The following is a 20,016-nucleotide window of genomic DNA, read 5'->3' as shown; positions in this document are numbered from 1 at the left end:
GACTCATCGTTTAACCGCCATTTAACAGGCGCTGAGGGTGTATTTTTTCCAATGGGTTGTTCAGTTGCCTGGGCAATGGATGATGCATCAAGGGGCCTCCTAGCTGGAAGTGTATTCTGGATTTGATCAAACCTGGAATTAGTTTCCACTTCATGATGTGGTTTGTGGCTTTTGATCACCTACTTGACCAAACACAAGTATTTTATTTAACCTTTTTAACTAGGCAAGTCAGTTTTAAGAACAAATGTTTACTTGCAATGACTGGCCTACCCAGGCCAAACCCGGACGACGCTGGGCCAATTGTGCACCACCCTATGGGACTCTCAATCACGGCCGGATGTGATACAGCCTGGATTTGAAACCGGGACTGTAGTGACGCCTCTTGCACTGAGATGCAGTGTCAGACCGTTGCGCCACTCAGGAGCCCTGGAGTGTAGGATGTAATCAGACTGGATTTCTTTATGGAGTTAATGGAGAACCAAGGTAGAATCTCAAATTTGATGAAAGTCAAAATGTGAAATCCATTATACTATTTATACATGATCATGGGTGGGCTCTATTGCATTTTACTTCAGTCATATTCTGTTGATTTAATTCAATCAAATGCGTTCAATTCAAGAATTGAAAAAAAGTCATTTCAAATTCATTGAGCTGACATGAATTGACATGAAAATTGACCCCAATCCTGTACACCATATGATCGCAGAATTTTTATCATCGAGCATTAACCTTAGTGACCAATATCGCAAAAGCTGAATATATGTCACAAATCAGCCCTACGTTAGAGCCGGCCCCAGCCTCGCCCAAACCTGAAGCTTTCATCCTCACGGGGCTATATATCACTCTGATAGAGGTCACATCACTGACTTCTGTCATTTTACCAGAGAAAAGGTAGTATTATGTAATCACATCAGGTAAACCTGGAACGTAGCTTTGTTTGAAGTTCCCAGTACTCTACAGTATAGGCCTTATTCTAACAGATAATGGTGGACTGGACCCTTCCATTTTATTTAACCTTTATAAGGGAGTCCATCTGAAACCAAGGTCTCTTTTACAGATGCGCCTGATGAAGGAACCAAGGTCTCTTTTACAGATGCGCCTGATGAAGGAACCAAGGTCTCTTTTACAGATGCGCCTGATGAAGGAACCAAGGTCTCTTTTACAGATGCGCCTGATGAAGGAACCAAGGTCTCTTTTACAGATGCGCTTGATGAAGGAACCAAGGTCTCTTTTACAGATGCGCCTGATGAAGGAACCAAGGTCTCTTTTACAGATGCGCCTGATGAAGGAACCAAGGTCTCTTTTACAGATGCGCCTGATGAAGGAACCAAGGTCTCTTTTACAGATGTGCCTGATGAAGGAACCAAGGTCTCTTTATTTGGCTGCCTTTGTGTGTCCGTCATCGTTTTGGAAAGGATTGTGCTTTGGAAATAACATGCATTACACGCCAACTTATGTCTTGGTATCTGGGAGCCTGACCCTTCTCATCTCAACAACGAAGGCCTTCCTTCAACTTGACTGGCACAAAGCATGGTTGTAATACAATTATATCATCAGTGAGACATCTTTTGAGACCTCATGGTCAGGTAGTTTCAAAATAAGTGTTTTAAATGTATTTTTAGCGACCAGAAAAACACTTCTTTACCTGCTTCTCTGTCCTGATACCAATCAACATATGACATATTTCCCAGACTTCTCGATGCCATCATGAACAAATATGTACAGTATTTTGGGTGTAATATTGTCTGACGTCTTTTCAACCAGAAAAACAATTTACAACTGGAAAGCTACGTCATTATGACATCCCATGCCAATTTTTCCCTGTCCAGAAGCATCTCAGCCCATAGAAAGAATCAGTGTAGTTGGAACCAAGACAAGTGTTTTTGCGATGATTCCAGTAAGGTATTGTGACCCCACCAAGTGTGTAAGCAACAAACTGCACACTCAATCAACCCTGAGGAACTCCCAGACAGTCCATAGGCTCCCCAGCCTGAGGAAACTCTCTTAGCTAGAGGTGTTGAAATACAGTATGACAAATAACCTCTGAGAAATGGTGTAATCTTACAGGATATTCCATCCCCCCATTGTCTATGGTCCTTTTCTCAACTCTGAGAGGCAAACGTGGAGGTTTTATCTTAACTCTCACTGGGTGGGGAAAGTATCATTGTTTCCATAGCAGTTGTGTTTTAGGGGTAGTCCATTTCAGTTGCATTACAATGCTTGTTGTCTGTCCTCATTTCACTTTTGTCCTTCTTGCTGTCTTCCTCTTTCAGGCATCACAACACGATGCATCGCAGACCTCATTGGTTTCTCTCATCTCGTGCGATTATGACGCCATTGTGGTGATAATGACGGCAATGAGAATCACGATCATATGGATTGCATTTACATAGCACTTCTAACAAGGCCGCAAAACACTTCACTGTGCATTGTCATCCTGTCCAAAGTGAGTTGAGAGCATCAGCTCCATTGATATCAAAGTGGGTGACTGTTGATATGGAATGACTTTGAAACCTTGATGTGGAAGTGGGAAGGAGATAGATCCGACCCTCAAACTTGCAATACACACACACAAACACACACACACACAGACCACATCTTTCAGTTTAGTCACATTACTGTGCTTCCCCTTTTAATGGGAGCAGCATGTCTCTGGTTGGGCTGAGTGCATTCCTCCCTGACGCAGGGAAGGAGGCCTAGACAGGGTGGGGGAGGAAGGGATAATTTGAACCAGCTGCCAGGGGAAGTGATCTCCTGCTTCGTCAAACAGAGACCTCCTCAGACCCTGTCTGACCAACTAACAGCCTGGGAACCCTAGCCTGGGTCCCAACACAAACCCAGCCCCTCGTATCAGCATCCTCCATCCACATCTCTGCGTCTGGGCTTTCAGACGGTCAGGGTGTTTGGGGAGAGTCACGTCACATACAGTGGATCAAAAAAGTATTTAGTCAGCCACTAATTGTGCAAGTTCTCCCACAAGCAAGTTTTCTGGCTCTCACAGACCTTCTTTAAGAGGCTCCCCTGTCCTCCACTCGTTACCTGTGTTAATGGCACCTGTTTGAACTTATCAGTATAAAAGACACCTGTCCCCAACCTCAAACATTCACACTCCAAACTCCACTATGGCAAAAAAAACAAAAAAACAACAACAAAAAAATCCTACAATGTGATTTTCTGGATTTTTTTCCCCTCATTTGTCTGTCATAGTTGAAGTGTACCGATGATGAAAATTACAGGCCTCTCTCATCTTTTTAAGTGGGAGAACCTGCACAATTGGTGGCTGACTAAATACTTTTTTGACCCACTGTATGTCACCTTATCAGATAGTGTGTGTATATAGTCGTGGCCAAAAGTTTGTATATACTCCAGAAAGTTATGAAGAGTGATCAGATGAATTGCAAAGTCCCTCTTTGCCATGCAAATTATCTGAATCCCCCAAAAACATTTCCACTGCATTTCAGCCCTGCCACAAAAGGACCAGCTGACATCATGTCAGTGATTCTCTGGTTAGCACAGGTGTGAGTGTTGACGAGGACAAGGCTGGAGATCACTCTGTCATGCTGATTGAGTTTGAATAACAGACTGGAAGCTTCAAAGGGAGGGTGGTGCTTGGAATTATTGTTCTTCCTCTGTCTATCATGGTTGCCTGCAAGGAAACACGTGCCTTCATCATTGCTTTGCACAAAAAGGGCTTCACATGCAAGTATATTGCTGCCAGTAAGATTGCACCTAAATCAACCATTTATCGGATCATCAAGAACTTCAAGGAGAGTGGTTCAATTGTTGTGAACAAGGCTTCAGGGCACCCAAGAAAGTTGATTCAGCTGCGGGATCAGGGCAACACCAGTAAAGAGATTGCTCAGGAATGGCAGCAGGTAGGTGTGAGTGCATCTGCACGCACAGTGAGGCCAAGACTTTTGGACGATGGCCTGATGTCAAGAAGAGCAGCAAAGAAGCCACTTCTCTCCAGGAAAAACATCAGGGACAGACTGATATTCTGCAAAAGGTACAGGGAGAACTGCTGAGAACTGGGGCAAAGTCATTTTCTCTGATGAATCCCCTTTCTGATTGTTTGAGGCATCTGGAAAAAAGCTTGTCTGGAGAAGACAAGGTGAGCGCTACCATCAGTCCTGTGTCATGCCAACAGTAAAGCATCTTGAGACCATTCATGTGTGGGGTTGCTTCTCAGCCAAGGGAGTGGGCTCACTCACAATTTTCCCTAAGAACACAGCCATGAATAAAGAATGGTACCAACACATCCTCCAAGAGCAACTTCTCCCAACCATCCAGGAACAGTTTGGTGACGAACAATGCCTTTTCCAGCATGATGGAGCACTTTTCCATAAGGCTCGGGAACAAAACAGTGATATTTTGGGTCCATGGCCAGGAAACTCCCCAGACCTTAATCCCATTGAGAACTTGTGGTCAATCCTCAAGAGGCTTGAGAGGGACAAATAAAACCCCACAAATTCTGACAAACTCCAAGCATTGATTATGCAAGAATGGGCTGCCATCAGTGGCCCAGAAGTTGATTGACAGTATGCCAGGGCAGATTGCAGAGGTCTTGAAAAAGAAGGGTCAACACTACAAATATTGACTCTTTACTTCAACTTCATGTAATTGTTAATATAAGCCTTTGACACTTATGAAATGCTTGTAATTATACTTCAGTATCCCATAGTAACATCTGACAAAAATATCTAAAGACACTGAAGCAGCAAACTTTGTGGAAATTAATATTTGTGTCATTCTCAACTTTTGGCCACGACTGTATATCACATAGGCCCCCTCCTAGGCCGAGAAGTTAGTGAAGTTAGAAGTCTATAACATGATATCAACCCAAATCTAGTGAGGGTGATGAGTAATGGTGACAACATAGACTGGTACCATTCAGACCCTCAATAATGTTTTGACTCATTTTAATCACCATCCTTGTTGTCCTGGCATTGTTGACCGGCACTGGCTCTCACCAAGGAGCACTCTTCCCTCTATGGTTAGATTTATACGGTTCTGATACTGAAGACTGGGAAGCTGTCCGAAGTCATCATTTATGCATATAATCAGTCATTTTAGTGCCCCCACACCTTGCACCAGAATGTTTTGAGTGTTGGGGTGAGGAGGGGTTCATCATCCATCACCAGGGAAGTTTTCCATATATTCAATAAAAGGTTGCCATATCTTAACCAAAGTACCTAGTTTGTTCCATAGAACACGGTTTCCCAAAATAAATTAAGAAAAATAATAATTTACTTAATAATTGACAGATTATAGGACAAGGGATTAATTGTTCTTAATTTCCGTCCTTGCTTGTATTAATTATTTTTATTTTGTTGTGTGCTGAATTATATTGTTCTATGCATGTATGTATATGTTTTATTCTGTTTTTATTGTAATGTATACAGGGCTCTTGTCACGTTCTGACCATAGTTCTGTTATTTTATTCTTTGTTTTAGTATGGTCAGGGCGTGAGTTGGGGTGGGCAGTCTGTGTTCGTTTTTCTATGATTTTCTATTTCTGTGTTTGGCCTGATATGGTTCTCAATCAGAGGCAGCAGTCAATCGTTGTCCTTGATTGAGAACCATATTTAGGTAGCCTGTGTTCTATTGTGTTTTGTGGGTAGTTATTTTCAGTCTTTGTGTGTCTGCACCAGACAGAACTGTTTTGGTTGTTCCTTTGTTGTTTTTGTTATTCAGTGTTCAGTTTTGATTATTATTAAATAAGATGAACACTAACCACGCTGCGTTTTGGTCCTCTCCTTCTTCCACCTACGACAACCGTTACAGCTCTCTTGTAAAATCGATTTTTAATCTCAATGTGACTCGCATTTAAAGGTAAAAGAAATTTCAGATCATAGGGATATTGATACGCCACAGTATCAATTATTTTAAAAATCTACTAAATTCCCCAAAATGTTGTTTTTGTCAAGGCTCAGGAGAAAACCCAGATGCAGACAGTTTCAAAGTAGCAAAAGTGTATTACAAAAACAGGGGTCAGGCTAACGACAAGACCAGAGAGGTCAGTAGTCCAGAGCAGAATCTGAAAGGTACAGAACGGCAGGCAGAGATCAGTGATCCAGGGTGGTGTGACAAGGGGACAAAACGGCAGGCAGATTGGTCAAAAACCAGGAAAGCTAGAAAACAGGAACTAGAGCCAGAAAGGCGCATGGGGAAAAAACACTGGTAGGCTTGACGAAACAAAACGAACTAGCAACAGACAAACAGAGAACACTGGTATAAATACACTGGAGATAATGAGGAAGATGGGTGACACCTGGAGTGGGGTGGAGACGAGCACAAAGACAGGTGTTACAGATCAACAGACAGTTTTCTTTTTAACATAAAGACACTGTAATCAAAGCATTAAAGGTCCAATGAACAAAAACAGACAATAGCTTCTTAGCAAAGAGCAATTTGTCAAGCAAGAATTTTGCTAGAACTGTCAGTGGTCTGGATGTGGAGGGGAAAACTGAAAACTAGCTCTTATTGCCTCCCGGGTGGCGCAGTGGTTAAGGGCGCTGTACTGCAGCACTCTTGCTAGGAGAAGCTCCGCCTTATCTCAGCTCACTGGTCACTATAGCAACACCCACCCGTAGCACGCGCTCCAGCAGGTATATCTCACTGGTCATCCCCAAAGCCAACACAAACTTTGGCCACCTTTCCTTCCAGTTCTCTGCTGCCAATGACAGGAAGGAATTGCAAAAATCGCTGAAATTAGAGACATATCTCCCTCACTAACTTTAAGCATCAGCTATCTGAGCAGCTTACCGTTCGCTGCAGCTGTACACTGCCTGTCTGTAAATTGCCCATCCAACTACCTACCTCATCTCCATATTGTTTTCATTTACTTTTCCACATCATCATCTGCACATCGATCACTCCAGTGTTAATTTGCTCAATTGTAACTACTTCGACTCTATGGCCTACTTATTGCCGAACCTCCTTATTCCATTTGCACACACTGTATATAGACTTTTCTATTGTGTTATTGGCTGTATTCCTAATTTGGAATCAGGCGCAGAGAGCACGATATAAAGTTTATTCTCCGGTGAACAAAATAAACAAGATCAACCCAAATACACACAGGGTGAAATTATCAACACAGGATAAAGACTAACCGGAGAATAAGAAACAATAAACACCAACAGACAAAACGAATGACAAAATAAACAATCCCGCACAAAACAAGGGCGGGACAACCTACATTAAATACAGACACTAATTAACTAAACAACACACAGGTGAAACCAATTAGACAAAACCAACAGATACACGAAAAAGGGATCGGTAGTGGCTAATAGGACGGTGACGACGACCGCCGAGCACCGCCCGAACGGGCAGGAGAGCCAACTTCGGCGGAAGTCGTGACAGTACGTTTGTTTATGTGTAACTCTGTTGTTTTTTTGTCGCACTGCTTTGCTTCATCTTGGCGAGGTCGCAGTTGTAAATGAGATCTTGTTCTCAAATAAAGGTGGAAAAAAAGAAGTGTCTTCACTGACATTTTCAACCTCTTCCTGTAATACCAACATGTTTCAAGCAGACGACCATTGTCCCTGTGCCAAAGAACACAAAGGTAATCTGCCTAAATGACTACCAACCAGTAGCACTCACATCTGTAGCCATGAAATGCTTTGGAAGGCTGGTCATGGATCATATCAACACCATTATCCCAGAAACCCTAGACCCACTCCAATTTGCATGCCGGAGTCTTAATCTCAATTGCACTCCACACTGCCTTTTAACACCTGGACAAAATGAACACCTATGTGAGAATGCTATTCATTGACTACAGCTCAGCGTTCAACACCATTGTGCCCTCAAAGCTCATCATTAAGCTAAGGACCCTGGGACTAAACACCTCCCTCTGCAACTGGATCCTGGACTTCCTGACTGGCCTCCCCCAGGTGGTAAGGGTAGGTAACAACACATCCATGCTGATCCTCAACACGGGGCCCCTCAGGGATGCGTCCTCAGTCCCTCCTCCACTCCCTGTTCATTCATGACTGCACGGCCAGGCACTACTCCAACACCATCATTAAGTTGGTATGCCTGATCATCAGTGGTATGCCTGATCACCGACAACGATGACAGCCTATATGGAGGAGGACAGAGACCTGACCGTATGGTGCAAGGACAACAACCTCTCCCTCAACTTGATCAAGACAAAGGAGATGATTGTCGACTACAGGATAAGGAGGACCGAGCACGCCCCCATTCTCATCGACAAGGTTGTAGTGTAGCAGGTTGAGAGCTTTAAGTTCCTTGGTGTCCACATCACCAACAAACAAACAGGGTACAAGAACACCAAGACAGTTGTGAAGAGGGCATGACAACACCTATTCCCCCTCAGGAGACTGAAAAGATTTGGCATGGGTCCTCAGCTCCTCAAAAGGTTCTACAGCTGCACCATCAAGAGCATCCTGACGGGTTGCATCACTGCCTGGTATGACAACTGCTTGGCCTCCAACCGCAAAGCTCTACAGAGGGTAGTGTGTACGGACCAGTACATCAACAGGGCCAAGCTTCCTGCCATCCAGGACCTCTATACCAGTCGGTGTCAGAGGAAGACCCTAAAAATTGTCAAAGACTCCAGCCACCCTAGTCATAGACTGTTCTCTCTGCTACCGCACGGCAAGCGCTACTATCTATGTCCAAGAGGCTTTGAACAGCTTCTACCCCCAAGCCATAAGACTCCTGAACATCTAATCAAATGACTACCCAGACTATGTGCATTGCCCCCCCCTCCTCTACGCTGCTGCTACTTTCTGTTATTATCTATGCACAGTCACTTTAATAATTTTACCTACACGTACATATTACCTCAACACCGAAGCACCCGCACATTGACTCTAACGGTACCCCCTGTATATAGCCCCGCTATTGTTATTTACTGCTGCTCTTTAATTATTTGTTTTTCTTAACTCATCCTTTTTTGCGGGGTATTTTCTTAAAACTGCGTTGTTGGTTAGGGTCTTGTAAGTAAGCATTTCACTGTACAGTCTACAACTGTTGTAATCGGCATATGTAACAAATCAGATTTGATTTGATCTCAGCAAACGTTATATGACAGATTTGGACCAGTGGTTTAACCAGTTGATAATGCTGTTGTTTTCATTTAACCAGTTGATAATGCTGTTGTTTTCATTTAACCAGTTGGTAATGCTGTTGTAGTGTTCATTTGACAAGTTGATAATGCTGTTGTGTTCATTTAACCAGTTGATAATGCTGCTGTCGTGTTCATTTAACCGGTTGATAATGCTGTTGTAGTGTTCATTTGACAAGTTGATAATGCTGTTGTGTTCATTTAACCGGTTGATAATGCTGTTGTCGTCTTCATTTGACAAGTTGATCATGCTGTTTTTGGGGGTTTTCCAGAACATATGTGGCAATTATTTATTTCAGAAGGAGCCAGCAAAACTAGTGCTCTCTGTATGTGCTCTGGGTCATTAGACACCATTCGACATACACCTGTCTGGGAATTCCTCTAACTGTTAATATGGCCTAATATGTACTGTTGCTATGGTTATACCTCTTGGGTCTTTTCCAGAACATGGGTGTCCCTTTCAGAGTAGTTAGCAGGATGACATGTCTGATTATTTCTGTAAAGTGTCAAGGACTGTTGCTATGGTCCTACATGCATGAACATGTAACACTTGTCTGATGAAGAAGGAGTGGACCAAAGCGCAGCATGTTAAGTGTTCATGATTTATTTTCAAAACACTTGAACAAAATAACAAAGAGCAAAATGACAACGAACCGTTCTGTCAGGTGCAGAAACACAAAACAGAAAATAACTACCCACAAAACACAGGTGGGAAAAGGCTACCTAAGTATGGTTCCCAATCAGAGACAATGATAGACAGCTGTCCCTGATTGAGAACCATACCCGGCCAGAACAAAGAAATACAAAACATAGAAAAATAAACATAGAATGCCCACCCAAATCACACCCTGACCAAACCAAAATAGAGACATAAAAAGCTCTAAGGTCAGTGACAGAACATGTCTTAAGGCCAGGACATGTCTGTATTTTTTAACTACTATTGTGGCTCTACAGTTTCCATGCCCTAATGTGAAACAAAACTAAAATTAGTGCAAAGCAATAAGATAACGATGGCTAAATACCAGAGGGGGTGAGTCATTAAGAGGAGATACTATGGGTGTGACGTAAGGAGGAAAAATGTATCAGTATGTGCCAAGACTGGAAAGGGGTTGATTTCATGAACCAGCTCTGCTTTTATTATGTTGTAAAAAAAAGTATATTTGAACTCACAGGCTCCGTTAAGAAATATGATTGACTGAATATTTCCACAACATTGTCGTGTTCATTTAACCAGTTGATAATGCTGTTGTCGTGTTCATTTAACCAGTTGATAATGCTGTTGTCGTGTTCATTTAACCAGTTAATAATGCTGTTGTAGTGTTCATTTAAACAGTTGATAATGCTGTTGTCATGTTCATTTAACCAGTTGATGATGCTGTTGTCGCGTTCATTTAACCAGTTGATAATGCTGTTGTAGTGTTCATTTAACCAGTTGATAATGCTGTTGTCATGTTCATTTAACCAGTTGATAATGCTGTTGTCGTGTTCATTTAACCAGTTGATGATGCTGTTGTCGTGTTAATTTAACCAGTTGATAATGCTGTTGTCGTGTTCATTTAACCAGTTGATAATGATGTTGTCGTGTTCATTTAACCAGTTGATAATGCTGTTGTCGTGTTCATTTAACCAGTTGATAATGCTGTTGTCGTGTTCATTTAACCAGTTGATAATGCTGTTGTCGTGTTCATTTAACCGGTTAATAATGCTGTTGTAGTGTTAATTTAACCAGTTGATAATGCTGGTGTCGTGCTAATTTAACCAGTTGATAATGCTGTTGTCGTGTTAATTTAACCAGTTGATAATGCTGTTGTCGTGTTCATTTAACCAGTTGATAATGCTGTTGTCGTGTTCATTTAACCAGTTGATAATGCTGTTGTCGTGTTCATTTAACCAGTTGATAATGCTGTTGTCATTTTTATTTAACCAGTTGATGATGCCGTTGTCGTTTTTATTTAACCAGTTGATAATGCTGTTGTCGTGTTCATTTAACCAGTTGATAAAGCTGTTGTCATGTTCATTTAACCAGTTGATAAAGCTGTTGTCGTGTTCATTTAACCAGTTGATAATGCTGTTGTCGTTTTTATTTAACCAGTTGATAAAGCTGTTGTAGTGTTCATTTCGGGCTGTTGCACATCTATATATGGAAGACCTCTAATCAGTCAAGAACATTCATCATTGTCAGAGAAATATATCTGTTATATATTGTCTTCCACATTCAACCCAAACCCTTTAAATCAGAGAGGTGCTTGGGACTTCCTTAATTGACGTCCACGTCACCAATTGCTGTTGGGGGTTGACTGCCTTGCTTAAGGGCAGAACACCAGATGTTTCAACCTTGCCGGCTCGGGATTCAAACCAGCAACCTTTCGGTTACTGGCCCAACACTACCTACTAAGGCTACTGCCCCCAGAATGATGCTTCACACAGCTAATATTTTCTCTGCAAGACTCTTTAACACTCTGTTAGTGTTATATAAGTGTCACAATTGGGTGTCACAATTCATATAGAATGTATACAATAATGAACTGTATATTGCAGTTTCCAGACTCTTTTAGAACTTCCACCCACCCAGACCTGTCATCAAAAGTTTGTCTGGTACAAAAACAGCAAAACATTCTCTCCTCCCTCCACCAGTCAAATGAAACCAATGCAAAGCAACTGGCCCTCTAACTGCCCTGAGAGGTCAGAAATGTTGACTCTACATCAGTAATTATACCTCTTGATGAGCAACGATGACCCTCCTGATGATAGATGTCTCTAACAGAACCTCTCATTTCTCAGATTATCACGCGTTGCTCAATGGAAATGTCACGTCTTTCCTACAGTCAACAGAACCATTAGTGGATAGTACATCATGCAGACGTTCCATTGCAAGCTAGGGGCCAGTATTAGGGGCTACAGTAAAGGATGGTAGATTATGGGTTATAGAAATCATTGGAATGACTGTATTTACCTTGCCTATCAACTGTCAGGGAAATCAGGGGTATAGTTAGCATTGACAGTGGAGTCAGATGAAGCAACCACTGATTTCAAAATCCTAGATTGATAGGATCATTGAGAGATGGGTGTGGTAACCAAAACAATCCCTCCTCAACAAATCAACAGTAGGCTACTGTACTTCATTCTTTTCATAAAATACTTCATTTTTATTTTCTCCTTTTTATCAAATTCCCAAAACATACATACATTCATTCACATTTGCAAAATAATATGACAAAGGAAATCATCACATACAATGAAAAATGTGCGTAAAGAATGTATACAGATGTGCTCAGTCAGTTCAGTTCAAACCGAGCCAGGTGCATCTCTCATGTCTATACTCAACATGTCCATCTATCTCACAGGGCTTCACAACGCATCCCTGGGAGTGGACATCACATGTATGATTGTCTAATTGTCTTCCTACGGAGTCTGTCACTATAATTTACACTCAAATAAATATTTTCACTTAGAACCACAAGACATGTTGCTAGTTTTCTTCCAAGGTAATGTTTAAAAAAGAAAAATACAGTCCAATTTCCAGTGCATTGTTGAGAGAAGTATATTTAAAAACAAAGAAAAGCTACAATGTCTGATATGGTATTTTGTTGTGTAAAGGCACATATCAAGTCATATACAGCGTGATCTAATAACAGTTCAATCATGTTGTGCTCAAGAGAGATTACAAATCCTTATATTAAATAAATGTAACACTTCGTTCGTTAGGAAGTCAGTAGAAATAAGCAACAGCAAATCAAGGGCCATTTAGAACAGATTATTAGTCTCATCAACTGCTGAGAGGACTCCTGAGAGGTGTACTATATTGCTTCCATATACAGTTTCTGTTATAAAGTATGTGTAAAGACAACTGAATGTCAAATATTCACTCTCTGAACAACTAACAACTCCTTTCTCCATCTTCAGTAGCACGGCAAACTGTAGTTATCACCAATATATTCTCATCTTTGACACTATTCTTGATGAAGCTTCCCAGAGTCTAGGTAATTGTTCTCATATACAGTACATTATATACAGTTATATATTTTATGGTTCAGTTGATTTAGCAGATGTATAAAAGTTATCTGTTCACAAACAGCAACTGTAGCAGAAGATGACATAAAAAATGTAAATATCTTTGATGTACAAAACACTAAATAAATACTAAATATCCAGTATTTTTTTCCTTGTACAGAAAACTGTCCCTATACGCTTACGTCATAACTTTGGGAGTGTTTCCTACACAGCCTGCGGAACCACACCCAGTAGAGGAAGATCATGAGGAACCAGTAGCAGACGTACGCCACACAGCCGTAGATCAGAAACCTGGTCTCTAGGACCTTAGCCGGCGTGAACCAGCCCTTCTGGCTCTCCTTGTAGATGGTGTAGCAGGACCCGCCCAGCAAGATGGCCGCCCACACCGACAGAGGCAGCAGGGGGATGTAGTTCCCAACCATCTTGCGGCGGCCTGACGTGCCCCAGCTGCTCTTGTTCATGGTGATGATGGCAAAGTACTTGGCGGGCAGCAGGCTGGTCATGTAGAGGGCAGAGTAGAGAGACATGAACACCATGACCAGGTCACGGCGCAGGATGCAGGCATAGGCTGCTTTGATCAGGCCGATGAGCTGGATGCAGCAGAGGACCCAGAGGATGTCCCACAGGGTGCCTGTCCAGAACAGCTGGATGATGGTGGCCGTGACGAAGAAGGGGAAGACACCAGAGACGATGGACTCGTAGGTCATCCACAGGTGGTGCTTGTGCCACCACATGGCGTTGTAGAGCCACTCGCGGAAGTAAGACTTGGTCCAGCGCGTCTGCTGGTTGAGCCACCGGAGGAACTGGCCTGGCGTCTCTGTGTAACACTTGGAGCGGGCCGTGTATCTGAGAGCAGAGGAGGGATGATGATGAATGAGTCTATTATCATCTTATCTCCTGTAAAGTGTTGTGATTCAGTTTATTTGTGTATGAGGAGTATTTGTGAAGAAATGTATACTCACTTGGTGGCATAGCCCATGCTGAGCATGCGGTTAGTGAGATGTCTGTCATCCCCAAATGTACAGTGAGTCCCCAGAAACTTCTGGTTGTACCAGGACTCTAAGAACTGCTGGAGGAGGTCATTCCTGTACAAACCTGAGGATGAAACCAAATAACAAATATCAAATAACAAATAACCAGTAACATAAAGAAGAGAAGCAAGGTTATGACTCATGTTTATCGAGGTCAAAGGAAAGTGTCATTTCCTTACCCAGGGGGCCGCTGATGCAGGAGACACAGTTGAAGAAAGACTGGCAGGACCTCTCGATGTTGAACGCCATCCAGTAGCGCAGGCTGCTCATGAAGCTGATGTAGGACTCCTTGAGATTGAGGATCATCACGTCTCCTCCCACCGCCCCATACTTCTGGTTACTTTCCAGAACCTTACACAGCTCCACCGTAGCCAGGGGGTCTAGCTTGGTGTCAGAGTCACACACCTGGGGGAGAGAGAGAGAGAGAGAGAGAGAGAGAGAGAGAGAGAGAGAGAGAGAGAGGGAGGGAGAGGGAGAGAGAGATTAAATACAGTATTTCCCTAATCTCAAGAGCCAAACAAAGAGATGTAAGTAAACTCCTCACCTGTATGTAGTCCACCGACAGTCCCAGTGCCTTGAAAGCTGTGTACATCACCTCCCTCTTTCCACCCCACTTCTGCATGATGCACACACACCTCCTGCTGTTTATCAAATCCTCCACCTCCCTCCTCTGGGGGTCCTCTCCCATCCCATAACTAGCATCCCCGGCAGGGCCTATCACCCCAGGGATGCCCCCCTCCTGGGTCTGGGTGGGGTCCCATGTATGGTAGTTATTCCTCCACACGTAACAGCCAGGGTCCTGGTCTGCAAACACCTCCCTGAACATCTCCAGCATGTAGAGGTCGTCCTCTGAGTTCCCATCCACCACCATGATGACCCGCAGCAGCTCTGGAGGGTATTTGAGGGCCCGAATGGAGTTGAGGCACTCACGCAGGTATTCTGGGTCCTCCTGGTAGGCTGAGATAGTGAAACCGATGGTCTTGGTGAATGTGCAGGCCTTGCTTCGGGCCCTCATGCGGCGGTGCTCCACGAAGGCGAAAAAGCTCTGGACCAGGACGTGGAGCCCCAGCAGGAGGCCATAGAACCCAAAAGAGATGATGCCATATGGGGAGGTGGCCAGCTGGAAGCCCTGAACATAGGCCCACACCATCACCCCCAGCACCACCAGGGCAAAGAGGAATGTCAGGATGGCACGGACTATCGAGCCCACCCGCCTTAGTAACGGTTTCAGTTCCATTTTTCCCCCTTTAGATACCTGTTGTCAATCAATGAAGATGAACATTGAAGATAAATATATTGAAACAGGAACAAATAGGCTAAATTAAAGATGAGATTTCATTTATTGAATTAAGTGAATTGATTGAAAAAGGCTAATCATTATTTAAAATATTATTATGGCAACAATACGGGGTCTACAAAATGTATTTGATTTTGATTTTAACCTTTATAGGATTGCTTATTATAAGATAGAAAAAACAATATGGGTCTCATTATGTCAAGTAAGTTCCAGATAACTATAAATACCAAAGACATCCTACCACAAAAGCCTTATCATGAAAAATATATATATATATTTGTTTTTATTTGACCCATCAATCTTCCAAAGATGTCATCAAGAAGTTACCTTGTTTCTTTGTGACGTAGGCAATGTACCGCAAAACGAAAATGTATTTCTAATGGTAAAAAAACAACATCAAAAAAACATTTCGATTACAAATGTATAGCTTTACCTGACTTTGGTGCCAAATTACTCCACTCTTGAAATGCCCCTTCCTCTCTGTCTCCTACTCTCTACTCTGGCAATTTGCGTGAAGTTCGATTACTTTATAAACTTGAGATGCTCCAGATGCTGCCAGATGTGAGCGCACATACAGTGGCCCAGAGCAAACCATCATAGGTATAACGCCCTTAATACTGGGCTTGTGAGTCAGCACGTGCTGCGTCAAAGTAGAAAATAGGTCCATAGTGAATTCGCCAAATGTAAATCAACAGGGATTAGATTTACTCCAGTAAAAGTAGTTATGTGCGTCCATTTTATAGGAAAATCCGTATGTTGGATTTCCTTCAGGAATGCACCATTTTGTAAATTTCTAATCATTACAATTTTGACTCAAATATGTCGCACTGTCAAATATATGCCTTTTGTCAAATGTATCTAATACAGGGTAAACCTCCATAATGACCACAGTAATCCTGAAAATTAAATTATTAGGCTTCCTGTTTGTGTTGTCGACAAAAAAAAGATTGATCTTGATCAATTGTCGGCTACTTATTTAAAGTTATTTTTTTTAATACGGACGTTTAGATATTATTCACTTAACTATTGAATAGAATAGAGTAGAATAAAATATATTGTCCTACTTAATTTTTCCCATAGGGAACTTGTGGCATTTGGATTCGACAATAAATACATAACAACACAATTTACATTTGGCACAAACCACTTATACAAGATCAACCAAAAGTGTGGGAAATATCACTACTCTCGTCTCCACCATACATTTCCATTGAGGAATATTGCATCACAACTACCTTGTCCCTGACCTATCACTGCCCTGATCTGTCAAGAAGTTGAATGATGCCCTCTGGTGGCACTATAATAACCCTGCATCCTTTCTCTTGTACTGAACATTGTCAGGCAATGCCAGCCATAAGGCTAACAAATGTATATTCACCACCACACATGACTGTTGCATAGAGATGGGCACATCAAGCAGTGTTTATGACTATATGACCATATCTTATCTCATGGATCAACCTGAGGGTCTTTGTTTTGGTTCAGTGACAGTGAAACATGACATACTGTAATACTGCCTCAGTCATACATATTCCTTGGTAAAGAGGCTGAACATACTACAGTAAAACCATGGGAGTATTTGACATTGCCTTGTTTCCAAAATGGTGGTTTGGATCTCGGGACCCAATGGTTAATCACCGCAAACTCTGCTTGGGTTGCAGACCCCAAATATATTGGTTTTATTTGTGGTTTTGCAAGGGTCACAAGGAAACGCCAACAGCCTCAGAGAGCAAATAACTTGGGAACCACTACCATATGTATTTTGGCAGGTTTAATAACGATGACCTCGAAAGACCTAGCTGCAGTGGTTTATAAAGTACCTAATTGTCACACTTGAGTCAAAATAAAGATATAGTACCTTAATAGAAAATAATGACTCAAATAAAAGTGAAAATACTACTTGAGTTAAAGTCTAAAAGTATTTGGTTTTAAATATACTTAAGTATCAAAAGTAAAATAATTTCAAATTCCTCATATCAAGCCAACAAGCCGACATGATTTTATTTTATTGACGGATAGCCAGGGGCACACTACAACTCTCAGACATCCTTTACAAACAAAGCATTTGTGTTCAGTCAGTTCGCCAGATCAGAGACAGTAGGGATGACCAGGGATGTTCTCTTGATAAGTGCTTGAAATGGACTATGTTCCTGTCCTGCTAAGCATTCAAAATGTAACAAGTACTTTTGGGTGTCAGGGAAAATGTATGGAGGATAAAGTCACTGATTTTCTTTAGGAATGTAGTGAAACAAAAGTCAAAGTTGAATAGTTGAAAAATATAAATAGTAATGTAAAGTACAGATATCCAAAAAAATTACTTAAGTAACACTTTAAAGTATTTTTTACTTAAGTACTTTACACCACTGCCTAGCTGTCCATTCTACTTTATTTAACCTGACTACATCTTTAGGGACATAGAAATGTGTTTTTGAGATCGTTGAAGGCCCACACCCATAGCCACCGGCACTGTTGTGACGAATCCACACGCCTCAGGTCAGACCCAAATAGGATGCCTCAGGCCACAGGGCCAACAGAGCCCTTGGCCTGGTCACTATGATGTCATGGTGAAGGGTGTGGTACGTGGGGTATTTTGGATGGTGGGCGGACTTGGCAAATCTGGGTATTCTACCATATTGTGAGAATATTCCCACACTGGAAGACTGACTAAGACCATAGTCTAAATAGAATATGTATCCTTTGCTTCGCTTTGCTAGACATGATTTGGTCATGTTTTTTGATTATCGCTTAAGATTGATCAGGGTATAGCCAGCAGATGGAGCCAAGTGTTCAGTTTTTACCTCTTGTACCCTCAAGCTAGCACCTTCACGATAGCTCAAAAAGTCAACCCTATGATGTCACTCAACACAGACCACATGATAAACCATTCAATAAACAGACACACTTTATTTGATATTGTCAGTTCAAATGGTTAATTCCATGACATCAGGACCAGCCTTTGCTACTTAGCCAGATGCAATGACACGTAGTTGCAGACTTTGGTGTAGACACCAGGCTTCTTCCTGAGAGCACAGCCATGACCCCAGGACACAACACCCTGGAGCTCCCCATCACACACCAGAGGAGCACTAGAGTCACCCTGAGAGGTGGGGGGGTAGAGAGTAAGAAAGAAAGTGACAGAGAGGAGAATGGGGGAGGTGATGCGAGAGATAAAGAGAGGGCGCAACAAGCCGGAGTGACAGGAAAAGATAACGAGATTCAGTGACAGAGCAAGATGAAGAGAGACAAGAAAATATATAACCAGAGATCAGTGTGATTGCATCATGGTAAAAACTGTGAAAACAAGAAGGTGATATATGAAGAAGTACAGTACAGACCTATTCTGTCAGTTACCTGGCAGGAGTCCTTGCCTCCCTCCATGAAGCCAGCACAGATCATGTTCTCAGTCATCTGGAAGAAATAGGCTTCCAGGCAGGTGTTACCAGTCAGGAGTCAGGAGGGAGACCTCCACACACTGCAGTGTATCAGGTTACCTCACTGGAACAAGAAAAGACGCAGACATATGCTTCTACATCTGCACTGCTTGCTGTTTGGGGTTTCAGGCTGGGTTTCTGTATGGCACTTTGTGACTTCGGCTGAAGTACAAAACGGCTTTATTAATACGTTTGATTGAATTTGATTGACATGTAACAAGGCATTAAAACTTTCCATTTGAAGAAAATCAGAAGTGGAAAACTTGAGAATTCTTAAAAGACACTCTGTTGTCCTCAGCTGTTAACTGTTCAAAACCAAGGCAAATCAAATCAAATGTTATTTGTCACATACACATGGTTAGCAGATGTTAATGCGAGTGTAGCGAAATGCTTGTGCTTCTAGTTCCGACAATGCAGTAATAACCAACGAGTAATCTAACCTAACAATTCCACAACTACTACCTTACACACACAAGTGTAAAGGGATAAAGAATATGTACATGAAGATATATGAAGTAGTGATGGTACAGAACGGCATAGCCAAGATGCAGTAGATGGGATCGAGTACAGTATATACATATGAGATGAGTAATGTAGGGTAAGTAAACATAAAAGTGTCATAGTTTAAAGTGGCTAGTGATACATGTATTACATAAAGATGGCAAGATGCTGTAGATGATATAGAGTACAGTATATACATATGAGATGAGTAATGTAGGGTATGTAATGGGCTTGATTACCAACCACGACAAGAAAGCGTACAGGGAGGAGATGAGGGCACTAGGAGTGTGGTGTCAGGAAAACAATCTCTCAATCAACGTCAACAAAACAAAGGAGATGATAGTGGACTTCAGGAAACAGCAGAAGGAGCACCCCCCATCCACATTGAAAACATTATATTAAGTGGCATTGTTTAAGTGGCTAGTGATACATTTTTTACATCCATTTTTCCATTATTAAAGTGGCTGGAGTTGAGTCAGTATGTTGGCAGCAGCCACTCAATGTTAGTGGTGGCTGTTTAACAGTCTGATGGCCTTAAGATAGAAGCTGTTTTTCAGTCTCTCGTTCCCTGCTTTGATGCACCTGTACTGACCTCTCCTTCTGGATGATAACGGGGTGAACAGGCAGTGGCTCAGTTGGTTGTTGT

The 20,016-nt window shown here is 42.1% G+C and overlaps 1 protein-coding gene across 1 annotated transcript; it reads right to left on the bottom strand.

The window, feature by feature from the left end:
- Window positions 1-13,149: 13,149 nt before the first annotated feature.
- LOC135522000 (hyaluronan synthase 1-like) lies at window positions 13,150-15,921 on the bottom strand. The gene is made up of 5 exons (XM_064947863.1): window positions 15,872-15,921; window positions 14,686-15,396; window positions 14,321-14,546; window positions 14,073-14,205; window positions 13,150-13,956 (listed from the first exon to the last, which is right to left on the bottom strand). The coding sequence occupies exons 2-5, from the start codon at window positions 15,376-15,378 to the stop codon at window positions 13,281-13,283; spliced, it is 1,728 nt and encodes a 575-aa protein (XP_064803935.1). The 5' UTR covers window positions 15,379-15,396; window positions 15,872-15,921; the 3' UTR covers window positions 13,150-13,280.
- Window positions 15,922-20,016: the final 4,095 nt, after the last annotated feature.

Source organism: Oncorhynchus masou, chromosome 30 (genome assembly GCF_036934945.1).
Source record: "Oncorhynchus masou masou isolate Uvic2021 chromosome 30, UVic_Omas_1.1, whole genome shotgun sequence".
In the NCBI taxonomy this organism is placed as follows: Eukaryota; Metazoa; Chordata; class Actinopteri; order Salmoniformes; family Salmonidae; genus Oncorhynchus; species Oncorhynchus masou.
This window is presented reverse-complemented; position numbering and strand designations above follow the sequence as displayed.

What these genes read in the sequence shown, in the direction of transcription:
- LOC135522000 (XM_064947863.1), bottom strand. Translation starts at nt 15,378, where the DNA reads ATGGAACTGAAACCGTTACTAAGGCGGGTGGGCTCGATAGTCCGTGCC. An exon ending in CTGCATCAGCGGCCCCCTGG is followed by an intron (nt 14,206 to 14,320) that starts GTAAGGAAATGA and finishes TTTCATCCTCAG; the next exon opens with GTTTGTACAGGAATGACCTC. An exon ending in AGCATGGGCTATGCCACCAA is followed by an intron (nt 13,957 to 14,072) that starts GTGAGTATACAT and finishes CTCTGCTCTCAG; the next exon opens with ATACACGGCCCGCTCCAAGT.